This window comes from Mytilus edulis, chromosome 10 (assembly GCF_963676685.1).
Source record: "Mytilus edulis chromosome 10, xbMytEdul2.2, whole genome shotgun sequence".
NCBI classification, from domain to species: Eukaryota; Metazoa; Mollusca; class Bivalvia; order Mytilida; family Mytilidae; genus Mytilus; species Mytilus edulis.
Genome location: NC_092353.1, coordinates 22602825 through 22623806, shown reverse-complemented (window position 1 = coordinate 22623806; position 20982 = coordinate 22602825). Strand labels below are relative to the sequence as shown.

The following is a 20982-nucleotide window of genomic DNA, read 5'->3' as shown; positions in this document are numbered from 1 at the left end:
TAACAAACTTGGTAAAAATATTATATACTGTGTGTCCTCTCTTTTTTTTCAAAACAAACAAAAACAAGAATGTGTCCAAAGTACACGGATGCCCAACTCGCACTATCATTTTCCATGTTCAATGGACCGTGAAAATTGGTAAAAAATATAATAAGGCATTAAAATTAGAAAGATCATATCATAGGGAACATATGTACTAAGTTTCAAGTTGATTGGACTTCAGCTTCACCAAAAACTACCTTGACCAAAAACTTTAACCTGAAACTCGCACTTTCATTTTCTATGTTCAGTGGACCGTGAAATTGGGGTCAAAAGTTTAATTTGGCTTTAAAATTAGAAAGATCTTATCATAAGTAACATGTGTACTAAGTTTCAAGTTGATTGGACTTCAGCTTCATCAAAATCTACCTTAACCAAAAACTTTAACCTGAAGCGGGACAGACGGACGGACGAACGAACGAACAGACGGACGGACGAACGTTTTATATTGGTACTTTTCATTTGAATTTATCGACTAAAAGAAATGAATTATGAAATAATTGTATTCTCAGGTCAGAATGATGTGATTGTTAACAATATGCATAATTAGGAATCATTAACTGATTGTTTTCATCAGGCCCGTAGCCAGGAATTTCAAAAGGGGGGTTCGTTTGACTCAAAAACTCGACTTTAACAGTCACAATTCGAACAGAACATTGACTTTAACAGTGCTTATTTGTTTTCAAGGGGGGGTTCGTCCGAACCCCCCGAACCCCCCCCCCCCCCCCTGGCTACGGGTATGTTTTCATTTAAGCGCATGACAAAGTTAAATTATTCGTTCTTTGGGGTTTTGTTTTGTTGTTTTTGTTGTTTTATAGTTTATTGCCTGACGACGCCAAGTGGCAAATATAACATCTATAAATGAAAAATTTATATGCATACATTTTTTGGTCTTAAAACTTTCATCGACAGCTTCAGACAGACGCCTACCGTCCACGACTGAGTAACATCTTAATAATGATCGGTACGCTTCTTTAAAAAGCTAGTATTATATTGTCGACTGGATGACTTTATCAACGAAGACCACCGCACATATCGTCCTGTCCTTGAAAATATATATATCTTTTACTTGGTAAGTTTTGTTTTCAAGGTGCTTATTTACCTATCAATATTTTTAACTACATTAATGCTGAGATTACTTTACACGTTATACAAATTTCTCAGACTAATCTTGACTTACATTGAAGACGAAAACAAATCTCAATGAATACTTTGATATATATAGGTCATTTAGTATTTACCATTGGACATGATTTGTTTACACAATTTTGATTATACATAGCATTATGTCACTACATTAAAGATCATTAAAGTACTACACACCACACACATCAAATATGTGTCAGTAAACTGGTATATATATATATATATATATATATAATGTTAGATATTTCGTAACATTTTCATAGGAGACATAATATATATTGTAGCAATTAAGGACCCTGGTCTCATAAGTGTTATTTGATCATAATAGTTCTCTGACGTAATATAATTACAACAGAAAACTTCCCGATCTATTCACGATTCTATATATCTGGGCTTCTCGGTCATGAAACATTTCTCAGTACTCGGAGTACAAATGTTGTAATCAAAACACCAAATCCAGCATATTCATTGGTAAAATTCTGATTCTGGGTACAATAATCGTGCTCAAAATGTCAGGCCCCTCATTATTATTTCGACGTTTCGGGGTAAAACTTAAGCTAGGATGTATTTTAATACCTGGAAAGGTGATGAGCTATATTAAAGTCTGAAGTGTATTACATTTGTTATATCGGGCCTCTTAAACTTTACTATGTGACATGGGTTTTACTCAATATTGTTGACGGCCATACGGTAATCTATAGTTATTTTGTCTCCGGTAGAGAGTTTGACTGTTCTGCTGGCATCTTTTGTCCCTCTTTTGTCTCAATGGCAATCATACCACATCTTCATATTGTTATAAATAATCTTATTGATCTAAGTTCAAATTCGTGGGAGCTGATATCTAATTTATTTTTGGTTAAATTTATTAATTTACCAATGGAGAATGTTTTAAAAAAGCATGGGCTAAATCATGTAAGTACCGAAACACTAACATCTGGTTAAAAGGTGAAAATAATCGCTTTTTCTTATAATGTGTAAGTGCTGTAAGGGAACCCGTTAAACGTTACCTTTAAATTCTGTATAATTTTCTTCCTAGATAGACTAGATATATAATCATATCCGTAATATCACTGTAATTGCTACCAATCTTGAAGTGGACTATCAAAGAGACATTAAATGTCGAAATGTGCAGGTGGTGCAGTGAAAAATATTTCATTTATTTATATATCATTCCACCATTTTCTACATTTGAAAATGCCTGTACCAAGCCAGGAATATGACAGTTCTTGTCCATTCGTTTTTGATGTGTTTTGTCATTCGTTTGATTTTGCCATGTGATTATGGACTTTCCGATTGGATTTTCCTCTGAGTTTAGTATTTTTGTGATTTTACTTTTTTTGTATACCAATAATCGTATTGTATGAGAAAATACTGCTTCCAATTGCAAATCTTCTAAATAAAATTTTCAATGGCTACGGTCTTTTGTTTTAGATTCTCATCAACGCCAGTTTTCTTGTTAATATATAGTTTCAGGATTCATAAGATGGCTTTGCATAATACAATCCTGATGGCAGTGTCTGGTATTCTTATAGGAATTTATTTTCTGCCATCTGAAAAAGATGTAGTTCTCGATGTAAAGCTAAATACAACATACGACTATATTGTTGGTAAGTATATATTTTAACTACTTATACAGGAGCAGGTAGGACACAATGTTATTGTATATATAAAATTATCCAGCTGTTGTTTTAAATGAATTAATACAGTAAAATCACAAAAATAATGAACTCCAATAAAAAATGTAAGCGGAAAATCCCTAATCAAATGGCAAAATCAAAAGCTCAAACACATAAAAAATGAATAATATACAACTGTCATATTCCTGACTTGGTTCAGACACCTTTTTATGATAACAGGTACACAGAGACCGGTTACACAGAGGCAGTTTTTCTTTTTAAGATAGTTTACAAGTGTGGACACAGATAAGTGTGCATATTATGTTTGGATGTTTAATAGAGTTTTTTGGCAAAAGAGTTCTCTGTTTTTTTCCTAAAGGGTACGATGTTGAACCTGTATCAAATACTGAAAATAGCTGTGTCTTTAATTTAATATTTACTTTTAATGTTGAAGACTGACATAGAAGAGGATTTCTTTAAATCAGTGCTGATAGATCATAGATTTCATTCAGCTAGTCATTGCTTTTAATATAAAATCTACATTATGATTTAGTTTACAAAGAAGTAAAAAGTCAATAGTACGATATAAACTGAATTAGCCAGGAGATTAAGCACAGATCGGCTAGCCCCTTTTATGTTTTGAAAAGGCTTTCTATTGACCCTATTCAATCTGCAGAGTTGTTTAAATATAATAGATTGTTCTTAATATGATTATATTTAACCCAAAAAATACGTTCAAGTTTCAAACATTTTCAAAATTTTATCCTTTCATTTTATTGCTGACAATTTACTCAACTATCATTGCTTAGTTAGTGTATAAACGTCGAAACCTGCTTGTTGAAAGTTTAGCAAAACTTATTTGATATAGCTGAGATGCAATGTCGAAACATCGTTTGCCTTATCTTAAAACACTTAATAAAAGTTATTGTATTTCCTTAAAGTTGGTGCTGGTTCGTCTGGAGCAGTAATAGCAAACAGACTTTCCGAAGATCCGGGAATATCGGTGTTATTGGTAGAAGCAGGAGGTTCCGAATATGGCAACGAAGATATCAGTACACCTATTAAAGCTGCCGCCGTAGAGAACACGAAGGATGATTGGGCTTTTTATACTGTTTCACAGAAATACTCACATCAAATGAAACAAGACCAGGTATTCACATATATCGTTTAATTGTAAATACGAAGACAAATTATCAGTAATGTTCAATCACTGTGAAATAAACCTGTTATGCCATTTATTTCATTGGATATTTTTTATTTCAACTTTCCATGAAACAACAAAAAACGTTATCGCACAAAATATTATATATCTGAACTGCCACAGCAAAAACAAGAAATAAGAAATATGGATGGCCAACCGTTTTGCATTTTCTCCTCGTATTTCTCCGAACACCATTTAATAAGGTGTTTTTGCGTTATCATATTACGGGATATAATGGGTAACACTTAACACATGTTCATATTCTTTAAAATATGAAAATGCAACTCCAATTACAATAAAAAGGATAAATATGTGTGTACTTTTAGGAATTGAAAAATATTTTTGCTGACATTTTTTGGTTATGACTTGATCGCTGGTTTGATTATGTAGTATTGTTTGCATTTGATGTTTGAATGGGTCAATGTTTTTGTATAATTTTCAAGAGTAATAATTTTAATTTAAGAAAAGTTTCTGGCCCAGAGGTAAAGTTCTTGGAGGCTCTAGCAGTATAAACTATCTCGCTTACGTCAGAGGAAGTAGATATGACTATGACAACTGGGAAAAAGAGGGATGTACAGGATGGAGCTATAAAGATGTCTTACCATACTACTTAAAGATAGAAGATATTCAGGCTCCTCGATTATATGATTCAGGTTCGTACTTGATTAATTTTCCATTGATAGTTACCCTATATATTTTCGTTTTTGATAACTTTTCAACATTAATAATCGTACAAACGTCGCATTTTTAACCTTCTAGGACTTGTTACAAATGCATGATTGTAAATAAATGCATCAAAGCTATTATTATATTTCTAAACGTCATACGAAATAAAACTTTTAAATGAACAGCAATAATGATATAGCAAACCCATCAAATCATTCAACAGAGATGCATTTCGATGTCAGTTTCTGATGAGTAATAAACAAATCATAAAAAATAAGAAAATAGCAAGGGGTTTGCATTATTTGTATCCGTCGTTCTAGATCTTTTTCCATTATTATTCAATCTATTCCTAAATGTTTATTATTATATTCCACAGACAACCAATATTCATTGTTCTTTCTACATACTATCCCTTTTGAAGATTTTATTTTATCCAACAGACTATCCTATAGATATAGGAAGATGTGGTGTGAGTGCCAATGAGACAACTCTCCATCCAAATAACAATTTATAAAAGTAAACCATTATAGGTCAATGTACAGCCTTCAACACGGAACCTTCGCTCACACCGAATAACAAGCTATAAAGGGCCCCAAAATTACTAGTGTAAAACGATTCAAACGGGAAAACCAACGGTATAATGCCTGAATACTTCCTAAATTGTAGTTATTTTCACAGATTATCATTCAAGAGGAGGATACTTAGGTGTAAGTGAAGTAAGAAATACGCCACTTCCAGAAATCTATAAGCAAGCTGCACATGAAATCGGTATAGAACATGTTGACCTGAATGGAGAAAACCAAATAGGTAGAATTTTATTATTATAATTATACTCTTTAGCAACAATGTGTATGAACGTTTTTCTTTTATTTTTAACAAATAATAGGTTGCTTGTAAATGTAAATGTCGAATGCTGCTATTTGTATTAATATTAATAATGCCGAATGATGTTGATCCTGACATGATATGGTTTACTAGTCTTTCCATTGTAATATTTCCAATATGAATAGCGGATTTTCATTTTTACAATCGAATAATAAGATATAGTATGATGTTCAATTGACTATGGCCACAAAAGCTTTTATTTTTGTATTGTAAATCCAATTATTTATAGATATGGAAAATAATAAATTGCATGTTCCGGCATATGACATGATGTTATAAGAGTTTTAAATTGGGATGCTGAAAGGATAAAGAGTTCACCCAAAGTCCTTAAATAAAGTCAGGTATTTAATTTTAAATACTAGTTTGTTAATCAGATATTTTTTTAACATTTTTGCAGGTTTTTCATACATGCAGTCGTCGATGAAGAACGGTGAACGTTCCAATACTGCAAAAGCCTATTTAAGACCTGTCATCAATAGACCAAACTTACACATAAGTATCAATACCTTTGTAACAAAGGTACTTTATTTTTACGAAAAAGAATATGCCACGTTCTAGTTTGACACGATTGAATGCCCTCCTTGTTTCAAATAAACAGATCCTACACGTCACGAACAGTCATTTGTTCATAAGAAGGTTTGAAATGTTTACCGTAAAATCGTCGCAATCAAAGACTCAATCAATGCTTGATGAATATGAATTTAAAAAGTAGATTTTAAAACACCAAATATATAAAAGTAATTCTGCATTAGGTAACAACTGCATCAGTTTAAAAAGGATTTCGAAGGACAGCATGTCGAGAAATAAAATCGATTTTTACATAAAAGTTAGATGTATGAATTATTGAACTTTATACAAAGCATAATCAAATCACAAAAAAAGAAAAGAAAGCAAGCAAGCTTGAAGTTTTAACTGTATTGTGCATCGAAGTTTTTCTTCAACTTTTGAGATATTTCAGATTGACTTGAATGATTTATACAGCAAAAACGAATAAGAATTGAAATATAATGTACTCGTTCAAATTGAAAGATAACTCCCGTTACAGGACAGAATACGATTTTTTAAAAAGAAATCCTTTGAAGATTGTCAATCCATCTCAATAAAATATGATCTCTTCCGTTAGTTGCTATTTAAAGAATTTACAAGTACCTTAAATACCAACTCACATTGGTCATTGCAAATGATGTGTTAATACAAAAAGATTATTTTTCTTTTTAAGAAAAAAACCCAACATATATATATATATATCTGATAGGTACATTCAAATTATCGTTATGTTTGAAATTTAAATACGATGACGTTACAGAAAGAAAATCAAAATGCATTCCTAAGTGAAAACTTTATGGAAATTTTAACAAAACATACTCGTTTGAATGACATGCTAGGCTAGACGATCTCAATTTAGTCCTGGTGGTTAAAATTCACTTTACAACAACGCCAATATGGTATGTGGTTTAAGTTCCATGTGAGCTTTGATGTGTTTTTTGTACGATTATTTGTCTCTTTCCTTTTTTGCCATAGTGCTGTCAGTTTATTTTAGACTTATGAGTTTAAATGTCCCTTTGGTAGCTTTCGCCTCCCTTTTATAAAAGAGTCTGGAAGTCTTTAGATGTTAACGAGACAAAAGACCAAACTTATATTTTAACAGGTATTACTTGACGGTAAAAAGGCTATCGGTGTAGAAGTAATTAAAGACAACAGAAAACTGAATCTTTATGCGAATAAAGAAGTTATCCTATCTGCCGGAGCCATCAACAGTCCTGTTATTTTAATGTTATCTGGAATTGGTCCGAAAAGCCATCTCACAAAATTAAAGGTATGTGTTGGAGAGTTTATGATAGCAATTATTTTGTACAAATGAATCTTCATTCATTGAAATTGAGTAAATAAAACAGATCTAACTAAGTACAGAAACATAAAATGAAATTATAGAATAAAAAAGGAAACAACGACATCGACTTAACTTCACATTTTAAACTACCAATTGACGTAATAGAACATTGTATTAATGATATTGAAATGATTGTAATAATAAAATTACATAAGTTTAATAATTTATCATTACGTCTGAATCGTTTTGGCTGGTCACAACATAAACTGTTTTTAGATATTGGCTGAGCGGTTAATGCCTGTTTACCAAAACATCTACGTTGTGTATAAATATCTACAAGATATAGAAGTTTTTAAACTATTTTCTAACTATCTTCTACCAGATTCCAATTGTTGCTGATTTACCAGTTGGTGAAAATCTCCAGGATCACTATCAAATTTTCATGAAATTCTTAATAAACAAACCGTACAGTCCAACATCTGATGCAACATCCTCGTTATGGAATAAACTACAGTATCATATATTAGGAAAAGGTAAATAGCTTCAGTTATTAACATATTTAGATGTTTTTTTTTTATTTGAATCGAAGACCATTCTTTGAACATTCCTTTTGTTACACAGAAATTCTTTATATCATCTTTTGTTTCCCTTTCTAACGCTGTAAATATAGTCAATAGTAGTATAACGCTGTTAAATAGTCATAAATCGATTAGACAGAAACAAATCCGGGTAACAAACAAAAACCGAGGGACACACCAACTTTAAGAGGAATTACACATTATGTAGAAAAAAACCTTATTCGATAACCTTAACTGGCTATCCGAAAACTTTGTTTTAGATACAAAACTATTAATTTGCGGACACTTGGAACTTTCGAACGAACAAAATATTCAAATTTTCAAACATTTTCAAAACTTCATAAAAAGGTCAAACAGATTTCTTATGCCTTGATAGAGCGTTATAATTGCTGGCACGGAACGTCATCGTCGTCATCAATACACAAGTCATCGTCACAGAATTATACGACTTTTGAAACCTCTTTTTCTCTTTTTACTTTCTCTCCTCTTTTTTACCTATAAAAGCTAGTATTATATTCTATAAACTGTTTGCTTTATATGCATGTCCATTATATTATACTTTTATTGTAACTTTATATTGTATTATGGAGAAGACTTCATAAGTATGATTTACTTGTGTCTAATCCATTTTGCTTTAATTCAGCAAATAAAATATGTTTAAATTAAGAGGAATAAAACGGAACAACAGCAACACTTTAGTGGACATTTTAAGAAAGACGATATGTTGGTTCAGTAAAAAATACGCCCAGACCCAAAATTCAAAACGGGTTGGCCAAATACAGCTGAGATACTAGTAATCTATTCCTGGGGTTGAAAATCCTTAGTATTAAAATACATTACGCATTTATCATCAGATGAATTACGAACTGCTTTTCTTTTGATACTTATTAGGTTAAAGGTGCATTAGATTTAGATTTGAAATACACAATGTATTAATAAAATCGGAATTAAGAAAACAAATATTTTGTTTTAAGCAGTCCGTATGATCAGAGTTTGTCACAATAACTGATGTACAGTTGACTTGCAAGTCAGTAAACCCTGATGCAAATCTGTATTTATGTGAGCTTGAAATGAATCTCTTATTAGAGATGGGTTATGCATAAACTAAGCGTGAAAATTAATATGTAGAAAATTATTATCATTTACTATAACAATTATTAAAACAAACAAAATATGTGTAATAAACATTTATTTATTATAAATACAGGTGTGATGACATCCAGTGGTTTGGAAGGACACATTTTTGGTAGGATGACAGACCGAAGGAAGACAGAACCGCAGTATCCAGATTATCAGCTTGAGTTTTTCAGCAATGCACAAGATGACGGATTTATAGATAATGGTCTACCACTGAATCACAATAAGTCTGTAAGTAATATTTATTTTACTTTAAAAGATATCAATCAAGAATGTTATTATCGCAAGTATAACATGTATCTATTAGACCTGTTAGATAAATGAAAACTTTTGACAAACAACAAACGAGAGTCGAGAGACGATAATATAAAAAAAGAAGATGTGGTATGATTGCCAATGAGACAACTATCCACAAAAGACCAAAATGACACAGACATTAACAACTATAGGTCCCCGTACGGCCTTCAACAATAATCAAAGCCCATACCGCATAGTCAGCTATAAAAGGCCACGATAAGACAATGTAAAACAATTCAAACGAGAAAACTAACGGCATTATTTATGTAAAAAAAAATGAACGAAAAAAAAAATATGTAACACATAAACAAACGACAACCACTGAATTACAGGCTCCTGACTTGGGACAGGCACATACACAAATAATGTGGTGGGGTTAAACATGTTAGCGGGATACATTTTAAAGGGGTCGTCTCGAAAGACATTATGTAAAGTCAAATGAAGCATGATAAAGTAAAGATTTCATTATTTTCAGTCAATTAAATTATGCACTCTTTCTACCAAACCAGCGCAAAGTTTAACATTTAACATTTAAGACTGCGACATTAACTCGTATTGGATAACAGTAAACATATATTTTATCCGAATTATAAGCCTGGTACCTTTGGTAACTGTTATCCGCTAATATAAAAAGGTTCTCTATGCAATCAAGGTGAAGTCCGTGTCATATTTATGGCATCGAGTAGAATTGTTGTGCATCATTTTGGTGGTCCAGGAAACCGAGGCATACAAGTCGAATGTGGTTTAAATTTTGTGGTCGATTAAAACCTGTTCGGTATCGGTCTGATGAGTTCTCAACTTATTTTCATAGTTTGTTCTTATGTTGTGTTGTTACCACTGTCCAATGTTAGGGGAGGGTTGAGCGCTCACAAACACGTATAACCCCGCCACATGTGCCTATCCCAAGTCAGGAGCCTGTAGTTCAGTGGTTGTCGTTGGTTCATGTCTGTCATGTTTGTTTTTCGTTGATTGTTTTGTTATAAATTAGGCCGTTAGTTTTCTCAATTGAATTGTTTCATACTTTTCAGGTCGAGGCCTTTTTAGACGGCTATACGGTATGGGAAAAAAGTAAAATCACAAAAATACTGAACGTAGAGGAAAATGAATTCGGAAAGTCCATAATCACATGGCAAAATCAAATAACAAAACACATAAAAAACGAATGGACAAGAACTGTGATATCCCTGACTTGGTACAAGCATTTTGAAATGTAGAAAATGGGTTGTTGTTTCATTGTTGAAGGCCCTACGGTTGCCTAGAATTGCTTACATTTATTTTATTTGAACTTCGGTGGATAGTTGTCTCATTGACAATCATACGTCATCTCGTTATTTTTCTGCTGGGTGTGAATATAGTCCATGTCTGTGTACGGGATAAAAATGTTCCTTTGGCTAATTTTGTGGGCGATAAATTACATGAGAAGTACCGTCTACTGCCATCACTGCCTTTGGCAGTCATGTCCATCAGCCTTGCAAGGACAACCACTCGTTATACAACGGTTAATCCAATGGAGAAAATAGCTGCCCCAACAACGGTACTACATGTATACCGTCTATTGTATATGACATAGTGAATGGAGAAATACCAAACAACATAGACAAAATCGAATAACACGAATACAATTGAGATCTTAGCCACAAAACTACTACCAAAAGGCGATTTCTTGGAGACCGGTTTCATATGACTGATTCATCAGTAGGAAAGATCCAAAATGTTTAAAGGCTTTTGGTATTGACTCAGAATATGATTCTGATATATATTATTCATATTTGTTAATATATCGGTATTTCTAAAAGAAACCAAGCTATAAATATAAATACAGACGTTCTATATTATGACATGTATTTTGACTCTGTTCTCTGAACTGCAAAACATTATCGTTGAGTTAGGTAGTGTTGGCGGATCTATGGGCGTGTTCCGGGGTTGGAACTCCCTTTTGCCTTCCATTTTTTTTCAATTATGTGAACGTTTCATTGTGTTCCGGGTGTTGGAACCCATTTTTAAATTGACTGGATCCGCGCCTGTGTAGCAATGTTAAAACTTATTATTGAACCGAGTAAATAAATAATTAGTTCAGTCTACTCTTTTGAGATGGTCCCTAATTTACATGTCTCAATTATAGACTCTCGACTATCAAGTGTAAACAATAGTTATGTATCTAACATGTCTAATATTCATCTGTTTGAAAGAAATCTCGAGACCATATTCACTAATAAAAGTGAAAATCGAAATGTAGAATTCAAAAATCAACGTCCAACTTGCAAATATAAAATGGATTGGAAGTTTGGACCTCGAATGATTCTTTTAGCTTTCGTATGTATATTTTCTCAGTTTTGACATTGACATAAAGAGTCAGTATGAAAGTATTGAAGAATACAGATGGTCAACAGAGCAGCTATCTTTGTAATTTAAAAAACGCGACTCTATCAAATTTTTGGTTGAATATGTACCAATAAACAAAAATGCGGTGGTAATAAGATTATCTTAATAGGGAAACACTAATTGTTTTGACAATAAAAGAAAATTTGAAGAAGATAAAATATGATATAGTTACATTCTTATTTCAAATACAATATAACTACAGTTTGGAATTGTTTTATTAGGTAATAAAACTTTTACAAAAAAGATCCAGTTCTATGGAGTTTACAGTAGTTACCATTCAACAGCATCCAAAATGTACAGGTTATGTACGACTTCAAAGTACTGATCCATTTGATTACCCCGAGATTGACCCAAACTATCTATGTGAATATGATGACGTAAAAAGTCTTCTCTCTGGTCAGTATTTAGTATTTGTTTGTTGTAGCTGAGTGAACTAGTAAAAGCAGCATTGAAACCAATTAAAAATATGAATGAAAACGTTAATGAGCCGAAATATGCGTTGAACAAATATATTAGATGTCTCAGACTTGGAAAATCAATTTATTCACTTTACTTGTTGAAAATTTGAACATTTAGCTTTTACTGAATCGAACAAACGAACGTTTCTTTTTTGGTATAAACTGGACATCAGTTATTAGCCCTTGTCAGGCAAGAGATATAAACATCATCATACAATTATTATTATAGTGCATGCAAGTTTATAGTGAAAATATGTTATAAATAATAACTCTGCTTTGTACTAGACGTCGACACTGAGTCAGACCTTTAACGTGATAGTTAACATTTAACTGTATACAGGAAGACACGTTACACTACAGAATTCTGTATTCAGGCTAGAAGCCAGTCTGCCTTCTCCTCAATGTAGATTGAGCATATTCAAGTTTCAGTGATTGGTGATCTAACAACCACGACCTTTTTCAATTTATGTGAGCATGCTTCCTAAAAACCTAAAACAAGTTCTAAAGTTTGGCGACATCATTTTTAGCTTTTCTTATCACTTTGCGTCCGTCGTCCGTCGTCGTAGTCTGTTACCTTTTACAAAAATCTTTTCATCTGAAACTGCTGGACCAAATTTAACAAATGTTGGCCACAAACATCACGAGAGAATCTAGTTTTTCAAGTTTTGTCCGATGACTCCGCCTGTCAACCAAGATGGCTGACATGGCTAAAAATAGAACATAGGATAACATGCAGTTTTTGGCTTATATGGTTAAAACTAAAGCATTTAGAGCTAATCTGACACGTTGTAAAAATGTTCATCAGATTAAGATCTATATTCCCACGAATTTTCAGACAAATCCGACAACCCGTTGTTGGGTTGCTGTCCCTGAATTGGTTATTTTATTGACATTTTGCAGTTTTTGGTTATTATATTGCATATTATTATAGATAGAGATAAGCTGTAATAAACAATAATGTTCAGCAAAGTAAGATCTACACATAAGTCAACATGAACAAAATTGTCAGTCGACCCCTTCAGGAGTTATTGCCCTTTATAGTAAAATTTTAACAATTTTTCGTAAATTTTAACCAAACTTGGCCACAATCATCACTAGGGTATCTAGTTTAAAAAAATTGTCCGATGACTCCGCTGGCTTGTCAACCAAGATGGACGACATGGCTAAAAATAGAACATAAGGTAAAATGCAGTTTTGGCTTATATCTCTAAAACTAAAGCATTTAGAGCAAATCTGTCACGCTTAAAAAATGTTGTCAGTTAAAGATCTATCTGCCAACAAAATTTAAGACAAATCCGACAACCCGTTGTTGGGTTGATGTCCCTTAATTGGTAATTTTAAAGAAATTTTGCAGTTTTTGATTATTATCGTAGATATAATTTTATTATCTGATATTATCTAATAAGTAAGTAATTTGTTTATTATAGTGACTTGTGAACATAAATATAATACAATTACAAAGTTTATAGTCAAAGTTACACCCGGCCCATTGGACCTATAAGTCACCTTTTTAAAATATCAGTAAGGTTAAACATAATCACGTTATACATGTATATATACACAATTTCTCAAATCATTTGAAATTAAAGTTCAAAAAGTTAGAATAAATATACACAAAAATTAAATGTTCATAGATTATATAGCACCTGACGTCGGATATGAAATGCACGAACGATATATTTTGCTAATTTTCTTGTGTGAAGAGACATTAAAATGTTCAGTTTTTGTTCATGATTCAGATCTAAGAAGAGTTCTGTAGTTAAAAGTTCACCAAAAATGTTATTTCGACAATTCAAATAAAGCGGACAATTAAAGATAAAGTGTAGTTCAGTTTCGGCTTTCTTGAAGATTACAAAAAATACAAAGTCTTTCTTCAGGTTTTTCACTTGAATATCTGCCTGTTTCAACTCTTAATGGTAAAATTCCACATCTTAACTGTGCCAAGTACGACCGTTCAATTTTACTTAAATTTAATTCAATATAGTGTTCAGTTTCGAAAATAGTTTTGAATGTCTTATAGGTACGTAATTTTGAGACGCTTTCGATAGAATTACTCCAAATGTCTGAATAAAAACGAGAAATGTTAAGTTCCACCAATGACATATCAACCTGTAATTTCAGTTCGTAATAATGTCCTAATTCAAGCTTGTAGAAAATATCCTTTAAATCGCTACACCAATTATTTTCACATCGTTCATAATCAAAGTCGAATGCTATTCTTGTAATGCGGTTTCTGTCAAATCGAATTAGTCTATTCCAATATCTAACCATATTTTTCCAGTGTCTATATTGACTCGGGATCCAACCAATATCTCCGTGTATAGCAAGATTTGGTGCGTACCTATGAACTCCCAAATAGTACCGAATAGCTCGATTCTGAATGTTGTCTATTGATTGATATTTCCGATACCCCCATACACCAGACGAGTAATCAAGTATAGGAACAATGCAAGAATTAAACAATTTCTCATACGATTTATATCCAAAGTCTTTGAATCCGTGTATTTTACCAATTATGTGTCCAAGTCCTCGGCCAGCACTTTTAGCAAGTATTTCCGCATTTAATAAAAAACTGCCATTATAGCTAAATGTTACACCTAAGTACTTATACTGATTCACTATTTCTAAAGAATTTCTACCAACACTAAAATTATATTCTGTTTGTTTGGATTTCCCATTTCGAAAGTGGATACATTTCGATTTGTCAGTATTAATCAAGACTCGCCATTGTTTACACCACCGATGAAGTTTATCCAACATACACTGCAGGTCCAATTCTGATTTAGCTATCAGTGCAATATCATCAGCGTACAATAAAACTGACAAGTTCTTATCAGCTAAATCGATTCCTACACCTAGATCGTTCAGTTCATTAACCAAATCATTAATAAATATAGAGAAAAGTGTTGGTGATAAATTGTCCCCTTGTTTTACACCGGATTTACAGTCAAACCAACTTGTAAGCTTGCCATTTAATCGGACGCAGGATTCGGAATTCTGATAAATGCTTTTGATAGAGTTATACAGTTTGCCATCAATGTTGTTTTTAAGTAGCTTATATAGCATCATATCCCTGTCTATGAAGTCAAAACATTTTCTGAGGTCAATAAACGCCACAAAGAGTGATTTATTGTTGCGGACGATAGAATTGAGTGTGTAAATGTGATCCTCACAAGATCGATCTTTCCTAAAGCCGTTCTGTTCGTCTGCCAGTATGTCCTCGTTTTCTAAGTAGAATGTTATCCTTTTATTCATAAAAGCACTATATAATTTGCTTATGCAAGACAACAGGCTTACACCTCTGTAGTTCATAGGCATTCGTGCATCCGATGAAGGATCTTTAAGTATCGGACATATCACAGATTTTCTCCAAATTGACGGTATAAGGCTAGTGTCCAAAATGAGTTGAAATAGTTTTAATATAGTCTCTATCACAATCGGAAACTTCAGTACAATGTACGGTATTTCGTCGAAACCACTGGCCGACTTTGATTTTGAGTGCATAACGATATCGTGGATTTCATCTAATGTAATGTTTCGGTTCAAGTATTCATTCTGTATAAATAAAGGATCCTCCATGTTAGTCTCTAGTAGATATTTGTGTGACATGACAGTTCTATAGTGTTCATAATCAAATTCGTCACTATTGCTTCCGGTGTACAAATTTTCAAAGTCAATCCGCCATTTATCCAACACTAATTGCTCATCTGTTTCTATATTCCCACTTTCGTCGACAATTTCTATTGGTATAGACTTGTGATTTCTCGGTCCGAGGTTGCGAATTTTTTCCCAAAAGTCGTTCGGTTTTTTCGTAGTCATAGCTTCAATATCTACCGCTTTCATTTTTCTATATGTTCTTTCGGTTCGTCGCAGTGTTTTATCGAAAATATCTCTGGCTGGTATATAACTGTTCCGTAATGACGCTCTTGTATTACGATTTCCTTTACAGTGGGTGAATTCCTTTTCCTTAATCGACATCTTGTTCCAAAGACTCATCAAATTGTCATTCCAATACGGTTTTCTGTGTTTGTAACGTTTCTTAGAGCTATTATCCTCGAATTTTGGAATTTTATCGTTCATCTCTGAAAAAATTATTTCGCACAATTCATTGTAGATTTTATCAATATTATCCTGAGTTTCTCTACAACGCTCGATGTTTTCTATTAAAGTAAGTAAGGCAGACCGTTGAATATCACTAGCCATAAAATCTAACGGTATCTGATTAAGTTTATAACGAAGATTTGAGTTGCGTTTTTCTTTTGTTTGCGTTGCGATGCAGTGACGCATGATATTGAATTCCGCCACAATAGCTGAGTGATCAGGCAATTTAGACTTGGCACCTATAAGATCGTGTAATTGAAAGTCATCAACAATCGATTGAACCGTTAACACCTTGAAGTAACTTATATCTTGAAAAATATCCTGCGGGACACATATGAAATCAACTACCGCTTTTTCTTTCTTCGAAATTGAAGTAAAATTATCCCCGTCGGCAAATCTACCGTTCAGTACACAAAATTTTGATTCGTTTAGAAATTCCATAAATTCATGCCCGTGCTGGTTAATACACTTGTCTATTTGGATTCTTTTTGCAATTTCATCGGTCTCGAATAACAGTTCGGACAGGGATCCAATTCGTGAATTAAAGTCACCAAGAAGAAAAAAGTCATCGCTATCATTATTCATGTAAATTTGAGCAAGCAAATGTGCGAAAAATCCTTGGGCATCACGTCCTCTGTTTGAATTTTCAGGAGGCAAATAACATGCGAAAACTATAAAACTGAAATCTGTATTGCGGCTTTCGAATTTTAGTCCAAGTATTCCATCGACCGACTTGTCAATTACCGAAACATTGAAAATTTTAAATATCAGATCTTTCACAAAGATTCCAACTCCTCCCGAGGCTTTTGGTGCATTGATATGTATTTCTGTTCTATTAAATCCGAACCATCTATAACCCGCCATAAAAATATTGTCTTGCAATTTTAAGTGAGTCTCGCACACCGAAATTATATCACATTCAATTGCATTGATGATGCCTCTTCTTAAATCACAATTTTCTCTAGTCCATCCCCCAACATTAATGTGTCCGAGTTTAATAGATGAAATGGGCCGGTTCTGGTCCTACGGATGTGGATTCTCGTTTTCATTTTGCTGATTTTCAGTTGGCGGTGATTGGTTGTTCTTTGGTTTAATACGACCATTTGCGTCAACACGGAACGATTTACCCTGTGGCAGATTTCTAAGAACAGCACGAGCGTTCATCTCTATTATACGTTCCACACGCGACTTGCTGCTTTTAATGTATACATTTTTGTAAATTTCATTGTCTTTAAGTTTCATTTTATTTCTCAAAACTTTGACCTTTTCATCTTTATTTCTTAGACTGAATTTTACAATCCCTGGGCGATCATCAAATCTATTCGGCAGACGAGTTGCAGCGGTAACATGAACATATGAAAACACATCTTCGCCAAGTGCGCGGATAAGATTTTCAGTTTTATATAGCAAATCTTCACTTTCCGTAACGGGTATGCCGCTGGCTGTTATAGTTATTTCTGGATTGTCAAGCGGATTGACCGGGTTTAAGACACCGATACCGTTAAATGCAGATTGAGTGTTATTGTGTTCTTCAATGCCCTCTAGACGTGTTTGTAATGATTGAACAGTAATTAGGAGTTGATCTGTACGTCTTGTTTCACTACCAATGTCAACTGATAACTCATCACGTAGTGCTCTAATTTTGTTGTCTACATTTGCCATTAAATCAGTTCTAAGTTTATCAAGTTTTGACTCGAACATTCGTTTCATCCCTTCTTGGTTTGTTTTGAGATCTTGTATAGCATTTACGATAGTATCAAGTTTTTCAGAGACTGTAGGGTCTTTGTTTTTATTCACATTTTTCGCATCTGAGGCCATTTTTGTTTCTGAGTGTTTTTTCGTAGGGTTATGATCTGGTTTGGATGTTTCACTAAAGATACTGCTTTCTAGATCGTCATCAGAATTATATAAAATTGAGTTCGTGTGATTTAATATTTCACTCACTGATATATCTGAGTCGTGTATGTACTCTGTTAACTCTCTTCGCCGTGACTGTTTACTTTGTTTGTTGTGTTTAGAATCAGTTCCACTTCCACTACTATTTCTATCCTTTCTTTTCTTACTATTGTTTTTTGACATTATATACTAACATTGTAAGTCATCAAAAGTCTTTGCATAGTCTATATATCCAACATAAATATCAAATTTCGAACACTGATTTGAGAGAGAAAAAATATACGTCCATTTTTCAGTAATCACGTCTAATATATAATACTATTAATTATGTTTTAACCTGATTTACAAAGCATCAGTAAATACAGGTGAGCGTCACAGGCTCTAGTTTGAAGTTGCTAGACAACTATAATGTAATCAAATGAGTGAATAAAAGAAATAGGGTCATGGATGACACCATCAATACTGTTGTTGTGTGTTGCATTATATTTTAACAATTTTATTAAAAGTATTTTGTGAGTTTAACTATTTTCTTGAAATTTGTAGCTATTTTATGAACTAGTATTCAAATGAAGAGTCACTTTTAGCAGATTCCAGAACATGCATGGATAAAACGTTTAAACAAGTTTATTGATTTGAACAGGTATAAGAATAATGCGTAAATTGGAAAAGACCAAAGCTTTTAAAGAAATAGGTGTAACTCACAATAGAATGGATTTCAAGGGTATATGTGACACAGAAGAGTTTGACTCCGATGAGTACTGGGAATGTATTATACGACACTGGGGCATGACAGGATACCACCCTGCATCAACATGTCGCATGGGGTCGACGACAGACCCTACGTCCGTTGTGGATCCGCAACTTAGGTGTGTTTATTGTAATGTTTTAATCAGATTTTTTCTACAAATCATTTTATTTAAAAAATGGTGTGGTGTATAACAGCCATGCTAACAAAAAAATAACCAATGAATGTAAATTAGGTTACGGTTGACAAATGTAATAACCGTGTACAAACTTACGTTTGCCAAACATTATATTGCAATGCTCATTTAAGCGTTTAATCTCAAGTTTGTGAATCAAACCCTATTAGTGGCAATTAAATACTGATATAGACAATTTCAAAATCCATTGTATTGCAATGGTAATCAAACGGCAGGCATCGCATAATAAAAATGACGAAGAATCATAGACTACTGCTAGTTTTTGTACTTTCAACTCGATCGTGCGTAGCAATATATGTAATAAACATTTGATTTAAAAGGCATTATTTCGTAAAAAAAATTATCCAATGAAAGGGAAGTAAAATGGAATGTGCAAATATTATTAGAATTTAATGCTAATTGTATGCACTCAACATGCTCTATACGAAAACAAATTATGGAAGAATATATTTTTCAAACTTAGTATAATTCTGTAACAAAAGAGTCAGCTGGACAGAAAATGTACCTTTTATAACCTGGCGATACCAAATGCTCGGGAATAATTTCATATAGAAAAATGCTGACAAAAAGTTTTTATTAAATGTAAAAATTCAAGTCGGTCGGTCGTCTAAAAATGAAAAAAAAAACATATTAAGAGAGGTAGTTAATTCAACTTTCGTTTTTTGTATCCAATAATACATGCTGAAAGAACAAATATATTTAAACATATTGTCATTCAATTTAATGGGGATGTATAAATGGATACTTTGTTTCGAAATTTTTATTTTGGATAATTTTGTTATAAAGAATATCAGTTGCAGTTAAATATTTTCAATCAATTTGGCCTCTTTTAATATTTACAGAGTAATTGGAATATCCGGATTACGTGTGGCTGATGCTTCTGTGATGAGACATTTAACATCCGGGAATACAAATGCACCATGTATAATGATTGGCGAGAAAGCAGCAGATCTCATTAGAGGCAAAGATACCGTCAAGGCGTTCAGGGATAAGATTAAACATTTGAAATTATAAAGCAAACATCTTTAAAAATAACATTCTGCTAATGTTTTATTTACTGAAATTCATTCCAAGGACGGACATTAGGATGTCAAACAATTACATAAAATATTCTGACTTAGAGTATGGCAAAAGTAGAGTTCAAGTTTTCTGATGTAGTCGCAGTTGTACAACTTCTGCATGTGATTATATTGCTTTGCTGCATCGTAATGTATACTTTTCATTTTAGCTGCAAGAAATATCAAAAGGTATTGATAATGCATTTTCAAATTTTCAAGGATCAAAAATATTGCTGCTGATGATATATTTTCTCTTCAGTATTTAATTCGTACCGGTATGTTTTTTTTGTGACATTTTCTGCTTTCAACTGTCAAAATTTAGCAGAAAGTCTGTCACTCAGTTATTCTACATACAAATATCAGACTCATAGTTTTATTTTACATGTTGATGTATTTTGTAACACTGATTTAATGTTATGAATAATGAATAATTCGTATCGAAATAAAAGAAATATGATTATGGTATGTATTGTTGTCATTAAGGCAAAAACTAAAAAAAAGTGTTTGGATGTCAGATCATCGTTTCTGCATTTCTAAATCTTAATTTTTGAAAATTAAATAACCATTTCACTCTATTCTATTTTCTTATACAAAGTGGTCTCTATCATATTTGTCATAAACAATCATGAACTAGGTCCCACTGGACATTAAGCATCCAACAATCAATTAAAATATTATTTATATTTCATAATTATTCTCTAATATGTAACCCCAATTCAATCATCATAAGCAGTGACCTTTATATAAATA

At 32.7% G+C, this 20982-nt stretch overlaps 2 protein-coding genes across 3 annotated transcripts in view; one reads left to right on the top strand and one right to left on the bottom strand.

Annotated features, from left to right (window-relative positions):
* The window catches only part of LOC139490679 (glucose dehydrogenase [FAD, quinone]-like), a 542951-nt gene that overhangs the window by 411434 nt on the left and 110535 nt on the right, over positions 1-20982 (bottom strand). The gene's annotated exons all lie outside the window — the stretch shown is intronic.
* On the top strand, positions 1015-20694 carry LOC139490678 (glucose dehydrogenase [FAD, quinone]-like). Of its 2 annotated transcripts, none has more exons than XM_071277595.1 (12): positions 1015-1111; positions 2653-2792; positions 3743-3951; positions 4466-4655; positions 5347-5475; positions 5951-6072; positions 7202-7369; positions 7767-7917; positions 9170-9330; positions 12000-12174; positions 18874-19099; positions 20017-20694. In XM_071277595.1, the coding sequence occupies exons 1-12, from the start codon at positions 1044-1046 to the stop codon at positions 20186-20188; spliced, it is 1911 nt and encodes a 636-aa protein (XP_071133696.1). In that variant the 5' UTR covers positions 1015-1043; the 3' UTR covers positions 20189-20694. The 2 variants fall into 2 exon arrangements, with proteins under 2 accessions (XP_071133696.1, XP_071133697.1); XM_071277596.1 differs by having other exon boundaries at positions 1052-1111; positions 2659-2792; positions 18874-19101; positions 20019-20330.